This window comes from Geotrypetes seraphini, chromosome 10 (assembly GCF_902459505.1).
Source record: "Geotrypetes seraphini chromosome 10, aGeoSer1.1, whole genome shotgun sequence".
Lineage (NCBI taxonomy): Eukaryota > Metazoa > Chordata > Amphibia > Gymnophiona > Dermophiidae > Geotrypetes > Geotrypetes seraphini.
This window is the reverse complement of record NC_047093.1, coordinates 68,139,066-68,162,225: the sequence shown is the minus strand read 5'-3', so window position 1 is coordinate 68,162,225 and position 23,160 is coordinate 68,139,066. Positions and strand designations below refer to the sequence as shown.

The 23,160-nt window shown below is 42.4% G+C and overlaps 1 protein-coding gene across 1 annotated transcript; it reads left to right on the top strand.

Annotated features, from left to right (window-relative positions):
• The first annotated feature begins 17,719 nt into the window (after positions 1–17,719).
• LOC117367709 (beta-1,4-galactosyltransferase galt-1-like) lies at positions 17,720–20,181 on the top strand. The gene has a single exon (XM_033960535.1). The coding sequence runs from the start codon at positions 17,742–17,744 to the stop codon at positions 19,065–19,067; it is 1,326 nt and encodes a 441-aa protein (XP_033816426.1). The 5' UTR covers positions 17,720–17,741; the 3' UTR covers positions 19,068–20,181.
• The last annotated feature ends 2,979 nt before the right edge of the window (positions 20,182–23,160 follow it).

Below are 23,160 nucleotides of genomic sequence, written 5' to 3'. Positions count from 1 at the left end.
GGCATAGAAAAAGTAGACAGGGACAGATTTTTTAAATTAAGGGGCACCACAAGTACAAGGGGGCACTTGGAGAAATTGAAAGGGGACAGGTTTAGAACAAACGCTAGGAAGTTCTTTTTCACTCAGAGGGTAGTGGATACATGGAACGCGCTTCCAGAGGCTGTTGTAGACAAGAAAACATTAAATGGTTTCAAAGAAGGTTTGGATAGATTCCTAGAAGAAAAAGGGATTGGGGGGTATAGATAGGTATAGACCATTGCTCAGACAATGGGCCTGATGGGCCGCCGCGGGAGCGGACCGCTGAGCAGGATGGACCTATGGTCTGCCTCAGCGGAGGCAACTTCTTATGTTCTTATGTTCTTATAGCCTAAAAAAAAAAAAAACAACAACCCCCCCCCACACACACACTGTGTGAATGACCAAACAAACAAAAAAACAATACCAAAAAAATAGTAGTAAATTACAAACTGCTACAATGGATTGAATGCATTGTAGCAGTTTGCCTCAGTATCATTGTCTTAAATATAAATACTTTTTAATTTTAATTATTTATCAATTTTACATTTAACAAAATCAAACATTTTGCACAGAAAAATTATATGAATACAATGCCTTTTAAAGACTAAAAGAAAATTCATTTTCAGATAACTTCACTTTATTCACACATTCTCAAGTCCTCAAATGATCCAAGATTCTATGAATGATTCAAAAGAATAAAGTTTAAACAAAATAAGCTGATTGTTGGCTGATTCAGGGGAGCTTATATTCCTACTTTAACTAGGCATTGTTGTTCCTTCCTTTTCCAGGCGTTTCAGTGTCAGGAAAGTTGTGAGTTGAGCCGGTTCAAAAAACACATATTTATTATCTCGATACCTTATTACACATTTACATGGGAAACGTAAAAAGAAAATATCACCTATCTGAGCAACACCGGGTTTCAATAGAAGAAATTGGCATCTACGATTTTGAGTTTCTTTACTAACATATGGGAAAACTTGGATTTTCAAACCTAGAAACTCCTTAAATTTATTTTTAAAAAACATTTTTAATATCCATTCTTTATCTGGCAATAATGCCACAGACAATAGAAGAGTTGCTGGTTTAGCCAATTCCTTATCAGAAACTTCCAACATTGTGGTCAAATTTAAATGGGATTCATGCTCAAGCTGATTCTGGTTCTCCCGCTTGCTGATCCGGTATTTTACCCGGCAAATAATATGCCCGAGTAAAAGGAGGTATTGAGTCCTCTGGGATATTCAAAATCTCCATAAAGTACCTCTTTATCATTTCCCTTGGACTTATAGTGGAAATTCTTGGAAAATTCAGCAAGCGCAAGTTGTTGGCTTGATAGCTATTTTCCATTGTTTCTAATTTCTTCTGATAATCTGATTTTCTTTAATTATTGTCAATTGAACTTGTTTAACCTCAGTTACTTCTTTCTCTATATCTCCTATTTTTAGTTTAACATTAGAAATTTCTTGTTTATTTTCTTCTATTCCTTGTTTTTGAGTATTTAGATTCTTTTCTCCATCCTTAATCTGTTTAGAAAGTGAGTCTCCTAGATTGGAAACCAAGTCCCATATTGAATCGAGGATCATTTCAGGCGGCTTCAAATAATGAGAAGAAAATTCATGCAAACTTTGTCTTGGCTCACCTTGACCACTTTCAATCTGCTGTTCCTGGTTTTTCCCTCCCATCGTTGGTCTCTCCGTTGGTGCAGTCTCTAGACTCATCGAGTCCATTGAGACCTCTGTTTGCTGGCTCCCAGATGACACAGCCTCTCGGTCAGGGAGTGCTTCTTCTTCTAACACACTCCCTGGCATGGCGAGCTAGCACTCAACGGCGGGGGAGGTGGCTGCCTCAAGTCGGGGCTCAAGGTGGTTTCCAGTCCAAGGAGTTCCGGGTCGGCGTCACTCTGTGACGATGGCTCCAGCGGGTGACTCCCCGACGTTTCTGTCTCCCTTTCCAGTCGCTGCAAAACCCGCTTGATTGAGGTGAGAGAGGGATTCACGGAGTACCATGAGGCTGCAGCAGTGCTCCTACCCCGTCTCTTTGGCATTGCAGAAAAAAAAAACCAAGTTAAAAATCTATCCAAATACTCGGCGACTCTCCCAATGTCCGTTCACTCAAAAGAAACTAAACTCCATCTTGGATTCTAAATATAAATACTTACCTTTGCCGAATGACAATATTTCTTTCAATGATAATGTTTGCTGAATGACAGTATCTTTCAATGATAATAAGCTTTAGTCAAACAACCCAAATTTTCTTTTACCAAACAAATATTTCCTAGGACCGACACAAAAAAAAAGAAGTATGGGTATGAGACAGTGTAATACACTATGGACTACTTTTACAAAGCCGCGCTAGGGCCTTAATGCGTGGAATAGTGCGCGCTAGCTGCTACCGCCTCCTTTTGAGCAGGCAGTAGATTTTCGGCTAGCGTGCGCTATAGCGCAGCTAATCCGGTACGTGCGCTAAAACGTGTGGAGGGGCATAATCGAAAGGAACATCTAAGTCCGTTTTCGTCTAACTCGTAAGTTGTCTAAAGTAAAAAAAACAGCCTAGGACACATTTTTGAAAAATACGTCCAAAATTTTTTTTGTTTCGAAAATAGTCTAATTATACGTCCTGCAGATCTGATCATCCAAGTCACTAAATCGTCTATCTTTATACCACATTTTCGTCCAACTTTTCGTCCAAGTCAAAAACGCCTAGAACAAGCCCTGCTGGAAGTGGGATGGGTCTGCAAAGTGATGGACTGAACACTCCGACATGGCACCTAAATAGTGGGATACTTACAGTGCACTGCTGTTAACTTCACAAAAAGGGTGCCATGTGTTCACCTCACTACAGCACCGTAATAGGTGATGGTGAGCCCCCCAAACCACCTCCAGAATCCCCTAGACCCACTTATCTACCACCCCAATAGCCCTTATGGCTGCAGGAGCCACTTATATGCCAGTAAAAAAGGGTTTGGGGGTGTATAGGGGAGTGCACATGTTTAAGTATCAATTCAGTGATTACAGGGGCTTATGGGCATGGGAGCTCATCTCCATGAGTCCCTAACCCACCCTCAAGATGGCTTAAGCCGCCTCTGTGATGGACGATTAGGCTTTCCTATGCTAGGCGACCAGGTGATGATGGTCTGGAGGCTGAATTTTAAAGGTGTGATTAATATTTTTATGGGGTGGAGGGGGGGTCGGTGATCACTGGGGTAGTGTGTGGGGGTCTGTTATATGTGTTTTCAGTGCTTATCTGGTGACTTTAGGTGAGTTTTTGTGACTTAGACCATGTTTTACCTGATCTAAGTCACAACATCCACGTTCCGTCGATTCTGGGCTGTATAACTTTCGGTTATACATGCTGTACGATTAAGTCTAAGCCAGTCCACGTTCTGCCCAACTTCCGCCCTCAACACTCCTCCTGAAACGCCCCATTTAGCTTTGGTCATTCAGCGGTACTATGACATAGAAACATAGAAACATAGAAGATGACGGCAGAAAAGGGCTACAGCCCATCAAGTCTGCCCACTCTGCTTACCCACCCCCTGTCTATGCCCTAATGACCCAATTTCCTTATCTTGACCCTCGTAGGGATCCCACATGGGTATCCCATTTATTCTTAAAGTCTGGCACGCTGTCTGCCTCGATCACCTGCACTGGAAGCTTGTTCCAATGATCAACCACTCTCTCTGTGAAGAAATACTTTCTGGTGTCGCCATGAAATTTTCCGCCCCTGAGTTTGAGCGGGTGCCCTCTTGTGGCCGAGGGTCCCTTGAGAAAGAAAATATCATCTTCCACTTCGACACGTCCCGTGAGGTACTTAAATGTTTCGATCATGTCTCCCCTCTTCCTACGTTCCTCAAGAGTGTAGAGCTGCAATTTGTTCAGTCTCTCTTCGTACGAGAGACCCTTGAGCCCCGAGATCATCCTGGGGGCCGTCCGTTGAACCGATTCAATTCTGCGCACATCTTTACTGTAATGTGGCCTCCAGAATTGCACACAGTACTCCAGATGAGGTCTCACCATGGCCGTGTACAACGGCATTATGACTTCAGGCTTTCGGCTGACGAAACTTCTATTGATACAACCCAATATCTGCCTTGCCTTAGATGAAGCCTTCTCTACTTGATTGGCAGTTTTCATGTCTGCACTGATGATTACTCCTAAATCTCGTTCTGCTGAAGTCCTAGTTAAAGTTTCTCCGTTCAAGAAGTACGTCCTGCATGGATTTCCGCTTCCGAGGTGCATGACCTTACATTTCTTAGCATTGAAGCCTAGCTGCCAGGTTGAGGACCAACTTTCCAATGTAAGCAGGTCCTGCGCCATATAATTCTGTAAACTGCATTCACTTACTATATTACATAGTTTGGCGTCATCGGCGAATAGTGTTATTTTACCTTGAAGCCCTTGAGTCAGATCCCCTATGAATATGTTGAAAAGGAGTGGACCCAGGACCGAGCCCTGCGGCACTCCACTGGTCACCTCCGATGTTTTAGAGAGGGTACCATTAACCACCACTCTCTGAAGTCTGCCACTCAGCCAATCATTGACCTATGCAGTTAGTGTCTCTCCTAACCCCATCGATTCCATCTTGCTTAGCAGCCTGCGGTGTGGGACACTGTCAAAAGCTTTCCTGAAGTCCAGGTACACGACGTCCAAAGACTCTCCCAAGTCCAACTTTCTTGTTACCCAGTCAAAGAAGCTGATGAGATTGGATTGGCAGGACCTACCCTTGGTGAATCCATGCTGACTGGGATCCCGAAGATTCCCTTCATTCAAGATCGTGTCCAATTTGCTTTTAATTAGTGTTTCCATGAGTTTGCACACTATTGATGTGAGACTCACCGGTCTATAATTCGCAGCCTCTGCCCTGCAACCCTTTTTATGCAGAGGAACGACATTAGCTAATTTCCAGTCCAGGGGAACTTTCCCCTTACTTAGGGAGAGATTGAATAGCTCAGCCAACGGTTTCGCCAGGACATCGCTCAATTCTCTGAGCATTCTTGGGTGCAAATTGTCTGGTCCCATGGCTTTGTTCACCTTGAGTCTTGCCAGTTCACTGTAAACTTCACCTGGTGTGAACTCAAAATTCTGAAACGGGTCTTCTGTGCTTTGTGTTGCCTTCAACTGGGGACCGTGTCCCGGTGCCTCACAGGTGAAGACTGAGCAGAAGTATTCATTCAGTAGTTCGGCTTTATCGGAATCTGCTTCCACGTAACTTCCGTCCGGTCTTCTAAGGCGTACTATCCCGCCTGTGTTCCTTTTTCTGTCACTAATATACCTGAAGAAGGCTTTCCCCATTGGTGAGTACCAGGTCGAGGATCGCCTGGGCCCTAGTGGGCTCCGTTACCATTTATTTGAGACGTGCTCCCTTTATGGAGGTTAAGAGCCTCCTGCTACCGCTGGTTGTCGCTGAAAATGAGTTCCAGTCTGCATCAGGCATATTGAAGTCCCCTAGCAGTACAGCTTCTCCTCGTAGAGTGATATTCTCTATGTCTTCAATTAATTCTGCGTCCATGTCTTCCAGTTGTCTTGGGGGTCTGTAAACCACACCTAGATACAGGCATTTTTCTCTGCCTCTTGCCAGGTTTACCCAGAGGGACTCCCCGGTGTACTTGACATCTGTGATCCTGGTGGTTTTGATGTCCTCTTTAATGTATAGAGCTACCCCCCCTCCTAACCTGCCCTCTCTGTCCTGACGAAGTAGATTGTAGCCCGGTATAGCCATATCCCACCCATGTGAGTCCGTGAACCAAGTTTCAGATATTGCCACCACATCTAGGTCGGCATTCCTTATTTCAGCCTCCAATTCTAGAATTTTGTTACCTAAACTGTGTGCATTGACATACATGGCCCTCCATATCTTGTGTTTGCTAAGTCCCTGTGAGGCGTATCCTACCCGAGTCGGTGTGACTCCCAAAGAACTGTTTGCAATGTGGGTACTTACCTTGGACATGGAAGCGGAGTTTCGACTCACCTCATCAGGATAATTCCTTTCTGCACTAATATGTGAATGGGTACCCTCCCCCGACTTACCTAGTTTAAAGCCCTGTGAAGCAGGCGGGCTAGTCGGTGTCCGAAGACATTCTTACCCCTACTGGTCAGATGGAGTCCGTCTGCTCCCTGAAGTCCTTGTAGCGCTTCCCCATGGTTTAGGAATCCGAAGTTCATATCCCGGCACCATCCCTGTAGCCACTCGTTCGTCCTCAGGATACGTTCATCTCTGGCTCTTCCCTTGCCTCTATGACGGCCTAGGTCGTTTAGAAATACGTCCAAAACCCATTTTTAATATCGGCACTTGGACGTATTTGGACAATGTTCGTCCAAGTGCCAACTTAGGCCAGTTTTTAGACGTTTTTCTCTTTCGATTATGACCCCCTTAGCGCACCTTCATAAAAGGAGTCCTAAAAGATTAAACAGGACATTTAAATTTCTTTATCATTTAGAAAGCATACAGTAGATAAACCTGGCACTGAAAAAAAAAAAGAAAAATATATAAAAACACAAAAACGAACAAACCATGTGACAATCAATATATACTACTACTAATTGTGGAGAAAAGACCAACCATGAGACCTCATCATTGTTCTAAAAAAACTGTACTTATGGATTTTGAAAGCATCAAGTAAATAAACCATTCAAACATGCTGTTTGAAAAAGGAGCACTGAAAATGGAAGATGGAAAATAGAGAATGACACGGGAACAAATTTTTCCCCATCCCTGCAAGTTCTTTTCCTGTCCCTGCCCCATTCCTGCAACCTCCGTCCTCATCTGCACAAGCCTCAAACACTTTAAAATCATGTGTTCAACGCTTGTGCGCTCAAGGCAGAGCTTACAGGAATGGGACAGGGATAGTGACAAAACTAATGGGGGACGGGATGGGGAAATTGAGTTCCTGCGGGGCATGTTGGCAGGTCTATGTTTTACCCCCCTCTTTCTATTGCTCTTCCCTCTTTTTACATGTCCGCAGGTCCATGGGTGCTGTTGCTCTCCTCTCCCCTGTACATTGAGCAGACATCCTTTTGGTGGAAAGGGGGTAAAACGCAGACCTGCTAACATGAAATCTGGTTTTTAAGGATGTGAAATTCTGCCATGGCAAATGGACTTTGTTTGGTGCATTTGCTATTGGAGAATCGCTACTGTGGCTTTGTAAAAGGGACCCTTACTGAGTGAACTCCATAGTCACCTAGACCAGTATTTCTCAACTTCGAACCAAGTACCAACCGAGTACTCCAGCCCAATCTCTGTCCTGGCTCCATCCCCATCATAATAGTACTAATTGTAATGCAATTTCTTCCATTCATTTTTCATGTACACTACACACAATATTAATTCATTATGGTAACCACAAAATTCAAAAAAACACAAAGCACACTGTATGCAGAGAAAATGTTAATCATTAATATTTGTTTTATTTTTCAAAGAGGTCAAGGCAGATGACTTTAAAATATACAATGACACCTCAGTAACAACTATAGAAAAATAGACAAATATAGTGCAAAATATAGACAACAGATATAAATTCTCAAAACCGACACATTTTGATCACTAAATTGAAAATAAAGTCATTTTTCCTATAATTTTTCCCCAGATCCAGTGTCATTTCCCTTTTCCCCTTTGTACCTAGTAGGTACCACTACCAACTACCACCACCTTTATTCCAGGGATCCAGGTCTCCCTCCTCTATTATGATCTTCATCAGGGTCTCTCCCCCTCTGTCTGCTCCTCCCATAGTCCAGCAAACCTCCCCCCCATTATGTCCAGCATTTGTTCTCCTTTCTTCCACCTCTTTTTCTGCCTCTGTCTCCTTTCTTCCTTCCTCCGTGGTCCAGAATCTATCCACCTCTTTGCATTCTCTCTCTCTCTCTCTGTTCCCTCTAGAAAGCCCCAAGTTTAACATCTGCTACCCACTCTTCTGCCTCCCAATTGTTCCAGTTGTCTCTCTATCACTATGTATTCCCCTGCCCCAGGGCCTGGCATCTTTATTCTCTTCCTGCCATTCTCACCAGTTTCCCCGTCTGCAACAGAGGAAAAGCCCAAGAGCAAGCCTGAATTGGAGACTGATTTTTTTTTTTTTTTAATGAATTGAATCAATTCAACAAGAGAGAGAAGATACCAGCACAGCAAATACACAAGAATCACTTAGAACCTCTTCTATTAAACAGCGCTAGCAGTTTCTAGCGCGGAGGCCGTGCTGAATGGCCCGCGCTGCTCCCGACGCTCATAGAGTTCCTATGAGCCTTATGCGGCTCTTTAGCCACTTGAGTGTGGCTCGCAGCTCATTTAGAGCAGGGGTGCCCACCCTGCTTCCCTTCCCTTTCTTTCTCACTGCCCTCCCCCAAGCCACCGCCATTGGGGAACAGGCTACCACCCCCGCCGGGGAATAGACTGCCACCACCGCCATCAGGGAACAGGCCGGCCCCGAGTTCTGAGCTCTCCCTGCTTCGCTTTCCCGTAATGAGGACGCTGAAGCACAGGGCCGACCAACTCTCGCCACCCGACGTCAATTCTGATCAGGCCTGGCTGGCCTGAAACTTCCTCTCTGATGTTAGAATTGATGTCAGGTGGCGAGATTTGGTCAGCCCTGCGCTTCATCGTCCTCTTTATGGGGAAGGGAAGCAAGGAGAGCTCGGAACTTGACGGCGGCCTGTTCCCCGAAGGCGGCCTTAGTTTATCATGGTATCAATGATTAACCTACTTCACCTAGAGATGATCCTATATTCATGTCAGAATTGCTGAATTTGTATATATCATGTATATTTTTAAGCATCAAAATTTTTTTTTATTTTGCGTAGACCTTAGATGATGATCAAGTGCCCTGGGTTTAGAAGTATCTCTTATATTTCTGCGAGAAGCCATTCCTGAAACCATGATGAGAACTTGGATGATCAAAATCTGACCACTTTACATGCAGAGAATACCTGTCAGGGTAGCTGCCTAGAAATATGACAGGTAGAAGAATGGGCCTCATCCTTTTGTAAGACAGTTTTGTAGAACAGACCTCACTTGATAACGGGCTGAGTAGCAGCCTGTTCCCCGGCGGCAGTGGCGGCATGTTCCCTAATGGCGATGGCTTGTGGGAGGGCAGGGAGAAAGAAAGAAAGGGAGTGGGGGAGACAGAAAGAAAGAAAGAAAGAAGGGAGACGGGAGACAGACAGAAAGGGGGCATGGAGAGAAAAAGAAAAAAAGGGGCAGGAAGAAAGAAAGAAAAAGTTGGGGATGGAATGAGGTCTGGAGGAGAGGAAGAAGGGAAGAAATATTGAATGCAGTCAGAAGAATAAAGTGCAACCAGAGACTGATGAAATTACCAGACAACAAAGGTAGGAAAAATGATTTTATTTTCAATTTAGTGATCAAAATGTGTCCGTTTTGAGAATTTATATCTGCTGTCTATATTTTGCACTATGGCCCCTCTTTTACTAAATCACAATAGCGATTTTTAGCGCAAGGAGCCTAAGAGCATTGAGAGCAGCGCAGGGCATTCACGCAGCTCCCTGCACTAAAAACTATTATTGCAGTTTAGTAGAAAGGGAGGGGGTTTATTTGTCTATTTTTGTATAGTTGTTACTGAGGTGACATTGCATAAAGTCATTTGCCTTGACCTCTTTGAAAACCTGCGGAATATAAATGATAACATTTTCTCTGCGTACAGTGTGCTTTGTGTTTTTTAAAATTTTATTGTTGGTAGATCATTTTGACTTGGCCACGAAGGTAAGGGGAAGGGAGGGGAGCTGCTGAAAGACATCTAGTAATCCTTGCAGGCTTGATTGTACAGGGAATTATTTTTGTAAAATCATGTTTTGTTATGTGACTGGCATTATTTAGACTTTAATTTCTATGAATGAATAGAATGAAAATGATATAAAATTGCTTGCTTGTTTTTATGTGCATGCGCTGAAGGGAAGTGGAGAGAGAGTGGCCTGAGGACGCTGAAGGGAAATGGGAAAGAGAGAGTGGGGAGAAGACGCTGATTTATAAATTGACAATTGTACAGAATATTGTTTCTTTTTGTACTTTAATATAATAAGTTCAGTATAAAACTATTGAAGGCTTGTGTGTATGGGATCAGATGGTTTGTGGGGACGGGGACAGAGCTCACCGGGACAGGGACAAATTTTTTCCCCGTGTCATTCGCTAGGCTCTGCCACGAATCGATTTCGACTACGTGCAGGCGAGTGGGGTGTCAGTCATCAGCCGTCGTAGCACAAGCGGGCACTGGGTATGGCTCTCAAAAAAAAATCTTAATCGTTGTACTGCTGATTTTGGCTCTTTTGACCAATGAGTATGCCTACTGATGTAGGACGCTGTCCGGGCCTACCTCGGTAATGAGACCTCGAACGCTATATACTGGTTTCAATAAGTATATATTTATTTAGCCAATCAATAACAGCTTACAGGAACAAATCATATAGTATATAGCGTAACAGAAAGTGATCTCTAGGCCTAGAGGTCCTCTGATGTCTGTTCTTCCCCCTTCCCTTCTAAAGGCCTGGTTTTTATACATTTCTTAGTGGCCAACATCACGTTGGTCTAGATTACATGATATATCTTTATTGGCTACTTTCCTATGCATTACTGCTTAGTTACATTCTTTTATTGGCTGGTTGACCTGCGTCACGTTATATGTTCACTCTGTTTACCGTAAGACCTAACCTATTCCCCGAAATGCCTGTTTCTATACCATATATAAACCTCCTTCCAACTGCAAATATTTCTGACACTTTAGATGATATCTTCGGACCATGGTCTGTTTATCTCTTCATGGTATCTGGCTGGGTGGGCCTTGGTGCACCACAACAAACCCACAGCCTCAGGACCTGTTGCTTTTTCTCTAGTTTTACTGCTACAGTAGCTAATTGAACTTAAAAACAGCGCATTTCCCCATCTTTGCATGCTCTTTAGTCAATGATGTGAAATATCTTTTCACAGCTAATTTACTGTTTCCATCAGCTGCAGAGATAAGATACTAGTTGCAGGGGGAGAGAAAGGTTTTTGTAGAGAGAACAGTTTCTGTGAGCTTATGGTTTTTCTTTATCCCACTTCACCTAGTTTAATAATGTCAGGACTTAAAGGGATTCTTCCAGAGGGATTCTTCCAGAGCTTCCATGCTTTACCTTCTTGCCATTTCCCTCCTTCTCTCACTACCACTGGTTTAGATCATTTTAATAGAATGCTGCTTGGATTATATACACTTCTCCCTCGTCATTCGCGGGGGATACGGGCAGAGCCGGACAGCGAATGCCGAAAAACCGCGATTATCCGGCTCTGACCCACCCCCACCTCCCTGCCGCCTTTCCGGCCTTACCTGGTAGTCTAGAGGGCTTTCGGGGCAGGAGCGATCTTCCTACGCTCCTACCCCGTGCAGATCGCCAACAGGAAATGGCTGTAGGGAGTTCCCGACGTAGTCTCGAGAGACTACGGGAACTCCCAGCAGCCATTTCCTCATGGCGATCTGCACGGAGCAGGAGCGTAGGAAGATCGCTCCTGCCCCAGAAAGCCCTCTAGACCACCAGGTAAGGCCGGGAAGGCGGCAGGCAGGAAAAAAAGATGGATTTTTTTTACATGAAGACAGTTTTTTTTATTTTCCCCCTGCCCAGAAAAAAATTGCGATTATATGAAACCGCAAGTGCAGGAAGCGTGAATGGGGAGGGGGAAGTGTAGTTTTGTAATGCCATCTGCTGGCCATTTAATACCCTGTATACTTCAGGTTCACTTTGGGCTCCTTTTACTAAGCTGCGTTAGGGCTTTAACGTGTGGAATAGCATACGCTACACTGCCCCGCGCACTAAACGCTAACGCCAGCATTGAGCTGGTGTTAGTTCTACCCGCTTAGCGTGGGGTTAGCGTGCACTAATCTGCTGCATGCGCTAAAAATACTAGCACACCTTAGTAAAAGGAGCCCTTTGTGTTGCCTCATGATCCCTGGGAAAGCAACACATACTATGTCCTGTTTCACTTTTGTTTTGTTTTTTGGTTTTTCTTGACTCAACAAATAGAGCACAGCTTGAAATGGAAGGCACAGCAGTATAATTTGTCATTAAAATAATGGTGGCAGGCAGTACAAACCAGATGAGGATTAGAAGGGTATAACATATACAAGTTTGCCATTTGTATATGACTTGATCTGTAATTTGAAACTTGGCAGCTTTTGAGATGGTGCTCTTCCTGAATGATACAGACAGACTGAATAAACTTGATATTCCTTTCCTATGCTAAAAAGGTGATCATCTAATGCAGGTCCTCAAATTCAGTCCTCAAGGCCCACAACTTGGCCTGGTTTTCAAATTTTCCACAATGAATATGTATGAGATCTATTTCCATTGCATGCAAATGGATCTTATACATATTCATTGTTGCGATTCTGTTAACCAGGCTGTGTTGTGGACCTCTAACACATCTATCCTCTTCTTGTTCTTTAGATAAAATATGCTTTCACTATGCACTTCATACAGCAAATGGAGATGAAATCAAATAAATCATTTCAATTATGTTGCCTCCAAAACACTGGGAAAGACTCAAAATTCTTCTATGAATGTATAATGTTAAATACCTACAAAATAATGTTTTAATTTATGCAAGAAGCAGAGGTGGTTTATCCTCCTTTTTAGAAAACTGTGAAAGCATATTTTAGTACAGGCCGGCATGCCGAATGCTCTGTGTTGTTCTTGACACTCATAGAGTTCCTATCAGTGCTGGGAGAAGAGCAGAGTATTCAGCGCGCTGGCCTACACTAAAAACCGTTTCTGCAGTTTTGTAAAAGTGTGTGTGTGTGGGTGTGGGTGTGGGTATATGGGGGGGAGGGGGGGTTAGTGACTGAACATTGAACTATGAGTCCAGAGAAGTCCTGAAACAGACTCTCAATTTAAGACCCTAGGACAATGTTCTTTTAATGCAAAGCCTGGGGGGCCAATGGTGCTCCCGGAGATCTTTTTGGTGGACTTCATTGCCTTTCTGGTTGTCTTTTTTTGTGTTACTCTGCCTCTCTACCCAAGCTCAGGACAGAAAGGGGAAAATAGATGGGGACAAGCACTTGCTTGAAGAACAAGGCATATCCCAATAGACAAGAGAATGCATTTGGAAATAGTCACAACCTTGAGAATACTCCCCAATGAAGTATGAGGGTGAGCTGTAGGGATGCCCCCCTCCTGGAAAAATATTTAGGGATTCTGCTGTAGCTCATTAGAATTCAAAGTGGCCCCTGCTTAAAAATTAATGAAGACCACTGTTCTAGGACTTTTTAAAAAATTTATGCTACCCTTTTATTTTTATTTATTTTGTTTAATAATAAGAAACAGCAGATGTTTAATGCTGCCCTGGTCCATCTTAAGGTTACCATTCATCCAGGAAAACCCGTTTTTTTAAATGGGGAGTCTGACTGGGTTTAGCCGGCTCTCCCGACTCTCCCACCTACCTCCTCCCTGGTTGCTATAATTCAATCTTTGAGCAGCCGACAGTAGCAATGAGGTGAGCCTGCTGCCACCAGCTTGCCCCAGAAGCTGCCTATTTGCAGGTCCTGCCTATGTGGGAACAGGAGTCGCTGAAGAGAGGCAGCTTCTGGGGCAGTCTGGTAGCAGAAGGCTCACCTCGTTGCTGCTCCAGCTGCCCGAAGATTGAATTACAGCGGCTGGGGAGGAGGTAGGTGGAGAAGTTTGGAGCTAGAGATGTCGTGAAGGGAAGCATGACTGGAGGTTGGAGGAGGAGGAGGGGAGAGCTGGAGAAACAGCATGGAGGAAAGGAGAGTGCGCTGGAGAAAAGAGCATGGAGTAGGTGGAGGGGAGATACAGAAACAGCAGTAGAGCAGGTTGGAAGGAGAGAGAGAGAGGCACCTCTAAACGGGGGGCAGGAACATAAGAACATAAGAATTGCCGCTGTTGGGTCAGACCAGTGTGCCAACAGTCTGCTCCCGCAGCGGCCCCTAGGTCAAAAACCAGTGCCCTAACTGAGACAAGCCCTACCTGCATACGTTTCTGTTCAGCAGAACTTGTCTAACTTTGTCTTGAATCCCTGGAGGGTGTTTTCCCCTATAACAGCCTCCGGAAGAGCGTTCCAGTTTTCCACCACTCTCTGGGTGAAGAAGAACTTCTTTATGTTTGTATGGAATCTATCCCCTTTTAACTTTAGAGAGTGCCCTCTCGTTCTCCCTTCCTTGGAGAGGGTGAACAACCTGTCTTTATCTACTAAGTCTATTGCCTTCAGTATCTTGAATGTTTCGATCATGTCCCCTCTCAGTCTCCTCTTTTCAAGGGAGAAGAGGCCCAGTTTCTCTAATCTCTCATTGTACAGCAACTCCTCCAGCCCCTTAACCATTTTAGTCGCTCTTCTCTGGACCCTATCGATTAGTACTGTGTCCGTATTCCAGGTGAGGGCGCACCATGGCCCGGTACAGCCGCATGATAACCTTCTCTGATCTATTCGTGATCTCTTTCTTAATCATTCCTAGCATTCTGTTCTCCCTTTTCGCCGCCGCCACACATTTCGTGGACGGCTTCGTCAACTTGTTGACCAGTACTCCCAAATCTCTTTCCTGGGGGGTATCTCCAAGTACCGCCCCAGACATCCTGTATTCGTGTATAACGTTTTTGTTACTGACATGCATCACCTTACACTTATCCACATTGGAGGATTCCAAGATGGCCAAAGGTTCCCTGAGCTGAACTGCACACCGCGGGAGTTTGCTTAATAAATAATCTTACCCTTAAGGGAAGGTTTTCTTCATTTTAAATATGCCGAAGGGAAGAGGCCGTAGCACCGCTGGAGCCTCGCGGCGCTCGGGTGCCTCTCCCTTCGGCGACATTGGAGATCTACTGCGCCGTATGCAAGATACCCCGGCAACGGCAGCGTCGGTATGCCCAGTAGAGGCATCTCGGAGAGGCGAGACTGAGGCGGCTTCCTGGGAAACAACATTAAGCCCCGACGCGAGGGCACCTCCCCCACCTCCTCGGATTACCAGCTCCCCGCGAGTGGAGGAGCTACCAGAGGACGGTTTGCACCTCCCCTTAGAGGCCAGGAAAAGCACAGAGGGGAGCAGAGAGATGGACTCCCTGTCTTTTCAGGTGAGCCCAGGAGAGGCTGAGGATTCCACAACTTCGGTGGGGAACCGAGCCCAGAAGAGGGACAACCAGGACCTGCTCTCAGCTGGTGAGAAAATCAAAACTATTAAAGATATTTACACTATTGAAAAACCCAGAGAAGTAACCTGGGATCTTGTGGCTAATCTGGTTACATCTTTAAAACCTCAGCTGGCATTGCTAGAAGATAAATTGGAAAATCAGGATACTGATATTAAGAATTTGAAGGTTGAAATGAAGGACTCAAAGAACTCTATTGAGAATATTCAGCAAGAATTAAAAGTTTCTAAACAACTCAGTGAAACATTAGTAAGAGACAATTCAAATTTACATAGAAAATTGGAATTCTTAGAAAACTCTTCACGAAATAATAACTTGCGATTGATTAACTTCCCTAGGATTGCAGCAGTGCCGCCTAGGGATATGTTAAAACGTTATATAACAGAGATTTGGGAAATTTCAGAAGATATGATTCCACCATTTACCCACGTCTACTACTTGCCATCAAAAATTAAGGAACAGCAATTGCAACGGCAGGATGATATTCAACCGCTTAATGTATCAGCAATGCTGGAACTTTCTGATCGAGAGTCTGCTGTGGCGGCTACATTACTTGTTACGGTAGCCCTTGCACCAGATAAAAACTGGTTGCTTCGGCTCTTCTTTAAGAATAAACAGAAAGACTTTCTTGGTCACAAAGTATTAATGTTTCCAGATTTGGCACGGGATATACAGAAAAGGAGACAAGAATTTCTTATGTTAAAGCCAGGGGTTATCTCTCTTGGAGGGTCATTTTTTCTTCGTCATCCATGTAAATGTATAATACATTATCGTATGAAAAAATATGTTTTCTTTGAACCTCCCCAGCTGACAGCTTTCTTGGCTGGAGCTCGAATGGACGAAGGGAAAGTTTTGAGTGCAGTTTGAATATTAAGGGATATCTCCTTTCAGTTGAGGGATCTTATTTTCCTTATGTTCTATATTATTTTGGTTTACACTCGCTAATTCAATCTTGGACCCAGATTGAGGACTTGAGCTGAAGTTAAGCTATGAGTTTTATGTTTCTTATATAATTTTGTATTGTAATAGTGTGCTAGGTGTTCCTAGTCGCGTCTTTAGTTTGCTTGCTTTCTTCAACTTTCTGTACAAGTGGATACTTGAATGTAAAATTTGAAATTTGATAAATAAATATAAAAAAAACCAAAAAAACACTTATCCACATTGAACCTCATTTGCCATGTCGTGGCCCATTTCTCGAGTGTGTTTATGTCATATTGCAGGTCTTCGCAATTCTCCTGCGTCTTTACTACACTGAATAACTTTGTATCATCTGCATATTTAATCACCTCACTCATCGTACCAATTTCCAGATCAGTTATAAATATGTTGAAGAGCACGGGTCCAAGCACCTAACCCTGCGGAACTCCACTGGTGACACTTTTTTAGTCCAAGTATTGTCCATTTACCCCCACTCTCTGTTTCCTATCCGCCAGCCAGTTTTTAATCCATGTGAGTATTTCACCCTCGATTCCATGACTCACAATTTTTCGAAGTAGTCGTTCATGTGGAACCTTGTCGAACATCTTCTGAAAATCCAGATATACAATGTCGACTGGGTCAACCTTGTCTATCCGCCTGTTTACTCCCTCGAAGAAGTGCAGCAAGTTCGTCAAGCAAGATCTTCCTTTGCTGAAGCCATGTTACGCTGATCTTCAAAAAAGGTTCGAGGGGTGATCCGGGAAACTACAGATCGATGAGTCTGACCTCGGTACCGGGAAAGATGGTAGAAGCGCTGATAAAGGACTGCATCATTGATCACCTTGACAGACACGGTCTGATAAGCACCAGCCAGCACGGTTTCAGCAAAGGTAGATCTTGTTTGATAGGGCTGGTCTCAGTTAGGGCACTGGTCTTTGACCTAGGGGCCGCCACGAGAGCGGACTGCTGGGCACACTGGTCTGAACCAGCAGTGACAATTCTTATGTTCTTATGTTCTCCCTTCCCCATAACTCTTTAAATCTTTACCAGCACAAGTATCATCTCTGGCATTCTGCTCATGCCAGCATTCGTTTTCCCTCTGACATAACTTACTGGCCCCACAACCTGGAAGTGATTTCAGAGGAGAGCTGGGATGGAGTGAGCAGCAAGCTGGAGAAGTTGCTTATGCTGGCGAAGATTTAAAGAGGTACACAGGTGAAGGAAGGGAGGGAGGGTGCAAGTGTGGTATTGTGTGTGTGGGGAGATGGAGTGGTGCAGCGCAGCACCCCACCCCCCCTTACTACACCACTGCATTAACCCTTTGTGCACTAAGCAGTCTTGCTCAAACACTGTTGGCCTCCAGCCTGGTAGGGCACCACCTTCAAGGTACATACTTAGTGCCACTGTAGAGGCAGTCTTCATTCCCCAAATCTGCTACTGCCATGCCAATGCCCTTAGGCTCAGTTGGGCCCCTCAAAACTATGAATCTCCTATAGCCTAAGCCACAAGTCTAGCCTCATCTCATCCTGAAAAACAGGATAGTAATGGTTATGTTAAGAAAGCATTTGGAGTCCTTAACTAACTTGTGAAAAAATTCTGAGTAATCAAATACATCTTTAATTCAGATTTTATTTATTTACAGGAATGTATCAATACACATCACTGCGAACCATTTGCAAGTTAATTTTTATGTTCATCTTCTTGGTTGTACTGGTGATATACAGTACAATTTACAGAAAGAAAGAGCTACTCAAAATTGTCTCTGCAGTGCCTGTGGATTCTACCACGTTAGCTCAGATTCCAAGCTGTGGAATCCATGCCTCAGTCGATATCATCACCCCAGTGCCAAACAGCAAAGTCTTTTTATTTACAGCATATTTAGACTTCAGAAGAAACCGCATTGTCCGCATTATTGGAATTACACATAGGAAGACGTCAAAGAAACTCTTCTGTCTCCTTTGCTTTTCCAATGACAGTTATTCTATTGCAGCAGAGATCCAAGTCCACACTGATCATTTTGACTTTCCATATGCTACTACTGACTTGTTGTGCAACCTCATAGATCAGAGGATCCCACGATTTATATTAGTTTATCATGGATTTGATCCCATAGAGTCGGGGCCCCTATTACCATTTTTAAAAATTAAAAATCAAGAAGTACAGTTGAATGCCTTGCTAAGAACATTTCAGTATGAGTTTGTGGTTTGCATTTCCACAATGTTTGGCCATTACAATAATGTGCTGCAGTTTATACAAATGATAGAAATGTACAGGATACTTGGGGCTCAAAAAGTAATCATATACAAGACAAATTGTAGTCCACTGGTCATGAAGGTCCTGTCATACTATCAGAAGCTGGATATTATAGAGATTATACCATGGCCCATCACCAAATACCTGAATGTTTCTTTAGGTTGGAACTTTCCTGTGCACCCTGGAGAGATTCACTATCATGGTCAACTTGTCACATTAAATGATTGCATCTATCGCAACATGTATAGAACTAGATATGTCTGCCTGAATGATATTGATGAAATAATCATTCCTGTAGCTCACCAAAACTGGCATGACATGATGGAATCCCTGAGGAAGCAGAACCCAGAGGCCAACATTTTTCAATTTGATCATCATTTGTTCCCAATCGATATGAGCACTGAAAATTCATCTTCTGAATCCAAAGCTTGGAACTCTGTTCCTGGTATTAATATCTTGCAATATAGCTATCGAAAAATCAGTAAACGTCACGTCTTCAACCCTGTGAAAATGATCATAAATCCTAGAGCTGTGATAAAGACATCAGTTCATAGTGCCTTAGAATATTTTGGGAAACAGATTCAGGTATCCATGGGTGTTGGCATGTTGTGCCATTACAGGAATTCAACAGAACTACATCGGGAGAAGGACATAAGTGTAAAGGACAAGGTGCTCTGGAAATATAAAGAGAAGTTAACCAATAGAGTAAATCATGTCATAGATGAACTTGGGCTTTTAGACAGACAAGAACATCTGAGATAGAGAGAATGAATTCTGGAGAAAAGTGTGAATCAGGAAAATGTGTATGACGAGTTAGCATTCACTATATGCCCCAAATACTGTATATTACTGACTAACGTTTACTAAACTCAGCAGACCCAAAGGAGATAATAACTATAAATAATAAGTTAAAACAAATAAGCCAATGGCTTAAAGACAATATGTTGGCCTTAAATGCAACAAAATCTTCTGTAATGTTCTTCCCATGGAAAAAGGATCTAAAATTTTCATCACAGATACTCCTAAATAACACCCCTCTCCAAATAGTAACTACAACAAAAATATTGGGAGTAACATTAGATCAGGAACTTTTTATCATAACCAAATTAGTTCAGTAGTTAAAAATTGCTTTTATAAGATGGTTGTTCCATGTCTATTGCAGTGAGGACGTTGGCGGATATCTTTTTTAATTATGCCAAAAAGACGGGGAAGGAACGCCGGAGGAGCCTCCCGACGACCTTTAACCCCAGTGGTAACTATTGATGATTTTCTCCGACGCCTACAACGGGAGCAAGAAGAGTCGGGTGCTAGCTCGTTGGGGACACCGCCGGAGAGTAGAACGGTGGGGAGATCCCCTGAGCTTGATGTCACTCTTAGCCCCGACGCTAGGACGCCACCCCTTCAACCAACGCCGCAAGCAGCTAGCTCTCCACGGGACCAGAATGCACCCGAAGAGGTGGTTTCTTCTTCGTTCCCAGAGGCTAGCATGGAGGGCTCGCCGAATATGACAACGCAGAGTGATATGTTATCTCTGCAAGGACTTGCGACCGGGACAACAGAGGTTGGGGGAATATAAGACGCCACCGAGGTAAAGCTAATTTCAGAACATTTAGATACTACACCATTACAACTTTTTTCACCTACAAAACCACCTAAAGTCACACTCGATGCATTATGGGACTTGGTAGTAAATTTGGGGAATTCTTTAAATCCCCAAATAAAAAGTTTGGATAAAGAATTAAAAGTGCAAAAAGAAGAATTAAATGTCCTAAAGCAGGATATGTCACAACTTAAAACAGAGTCACAAAATACAAATAAGGAGCTAATGCTTTTGAAACAAAATCAAGATTTGTTGGTTAAAGATAATATAATACTCAGGAAGAAGTTGGAAGTGCAGGAGAATAATGGTCGAATTAATAATTTGAGGTTTATAAATTTTCCAAAGATCCTGTCAATTTCTCCTAGAGAAATGGTGAAAAGGTATTTTATGGAAATATTGGAAATTCCTGAAAGTTCCTTACCTCCTCTTACAAGAGTGTATTATCTCCCTGCCAAGCCCCAATTTAAAGAAGAAAAAATTGAAGAACCCCAGGAGAGGTCATTGGACATTTCCGCAATATTAGAACAATCAGATAGAGAACTGGCCGTTCCAGCCACTCTCTTGTTGTCTGTCACTTTGGCCCCAGACAAGGATTGGATATTGAAACTTTTCTTTAAAAATAGGTCCAAAGACTTCCTGGGACAGCACATTCAGATTTTCCCTGATGTCTCTAGAGAGACTCAAAAAAGAAGGAAAGAATTTCTACTTTTAAAACCTGGAGTGACTCAAATAGGTGGCATCTTCTTCTTGAGATATCCATGTAAATGTGTGGTTAGATATTTATCATTGAAGTATATTTTTACAGAGCCATCTCAATTAATTGGTTTTCTCTCGGGGAAACGTCTTGAAAAAGGAATAACAACAATAGCGCCCATGGAAGGTTAACTCCCTGCACTTTAGTAAGACATGGACTTTTTCTTTCAAATTAATTTGTATTATATTTGTTCTACTCTTCAATCTTGGATCCAATAATTTTGAGGACTAGTGTGAGATCAGCTAGGTTATTATTACTTTAGTTAATCATTTTTATTTTTCAATTGAACTATGATTGTGGTATATCTTAATTTTGGAATTTCAGTTTAGTATGTTGTTTGATCTCACTTTACTGTACAAGATGTATATGCTTGGTGATATTGTAAAATTCTATAAATAAATTTAAAAAAAAAAAAAAAAAATTGCTTTTATAAGTTACGTCTCATCAGATCATTATCAAAAGTTTTAAAACCTGAAGCTTTCAACATTTTAATCCACTCATTAATCATTTCTAGGCTAGATTATTGCAATACTTTATACCAAGGCATAACCAATAAAGAAATAAGAAGGTTACAGATAATACAAAATACAGCAATAAAAATTATTACAAATTCAAAAAAATGTGACCACGTTACGTCACTTTTACAAGCTGCACATTGGCTACCAATCACACATAGAATATCTTTTAAAATCTTACTGTTTGTCATATTTATAAAATGGAGAGAGTGCTTGCTATATATCAAGGAAATTATAATAGTTTCCAAAAGATTTGGGGGCCATTGATTGCATATTCTAATGATTAGACACCTTGGACACCTTTTTATTACATAGGACTATATTTAATGTGGGGATGGGGAGGTATGTTATGTGATTTAATGGGTTTATTCGTGATGAATGGGATGGGTGGGGGAGGGGTCTTTTTTATATGCATTTGACAATAATTGTTAGAATGTCAAGTGATTTGTACAAATTATCTGATTGAATTTTGTACACTTGTTGCAAGAGTTAAAACTGAATAAAGAATTAAAAAAAAAAAAAAATCTTACTGTTAACTTTTAAAATTCAACAATCACATGCGCCGATATTTTTGGATTGTCATTTGATACCGTATTCTTCATCTAGGGCACTCAGATCAACACAGCAACATTTATTAACTATTCCTTCTCTAAAAATAATAGGGACCAAGAGATCTACTATTTTCTCGGTCATAGCACCCCAGCTTTGGAATAATTTACCATTATATCTATGTAATGAACCCTCCTTAGAAAAATTCAAGCGCTCCTTAAAAAGCTTTCTGTACAAGGACGCATTCAAAACATAGACAGCATAACTTACCAAGTACTAAATCTTTAGACCTTAATGAATCTTATGGGTAGGTCGCCAAATTATTCATTATTTTACTTTATTTTCTTTTTATGTGCTCCCACCATATGTGGTTTTCCCTAAATGTTTCTTTTTCTTTCTTTTAAAGATTGTAATTCATCCCCCTTGCCTTTTGTACCAGTCTGTATTAGAACGTATATAATTAGTAAACAATGTCTTGTTTTGTCCTCCCCCTTTTTTTTTATTTTTTTTTTTAAATTGTTATACGCATTGAAATATATGATATTGCGTAGATAACAAATCTTAATAAACTTGAAATTTGAAACTTGTCACCGTCCCTGCAGATAACCGTGGGAAACCATCCCATATCATTCTTCACTGTCTATCTCAACCTTGGTCCTACACTAGCATTCTTCAGTGCAAGGCTTGAGGGCCAGTGGTTGTGCCCATTCATACTCTGATTCTTCCTTCTCTCCTTAAAGAATGACATGGGATTGGTTTCCTACGGTTAACAATGGGGACAAATTCTGTCACCATGTCATTCTCTACAGAATAAGCCCAGATTTAATGCAACATCTTTTCAGGGTGTTTATTTTCTTTTTTTTCATATTTGTTGGTCATGCGCTAAATTTTCCATCAGTGCACAATACCTGCATAAAATTAAAGTGGCAGCAGTTATCCTCCCTCTGTGGAAGCAGTTACTACCTCCTATTTAGGAGGTGGTAAATGCTACCATATTAACTCTTCAGTATCGTTACCACACACTAGTCTTAAAGAAATGGCTGGTTAACACAGGAACACCGACTCCTAAGTTACAGTAAGTACTAGCATGCATTTACTGCAAGGCATGCTCAGGCTCTCTGTGGTAATTTTGCACTCTGCACATGTTTCTAGCATGCTAAAAAAATAATCTCTATTTACATATGGACAAAGGAATAGCCATACTGGGACACACTGTGATACGAATGAGAAATATATGATGTGACTGATATTTAGTGACACTGCCTAGGATCCATGATAGCTGTTACAGGGAAACACAAGTATTATGAGAACAGCAAGGCCAGTAGTTTTCAGCACCTGCTGATAAACTGCCTATTATGAGAGCAGGTCACTGTCAGCACACGAGCAAAGCCAGGAGTTTTCAGCACCTGATGATAGGTGCTTGACAGAAACACACTC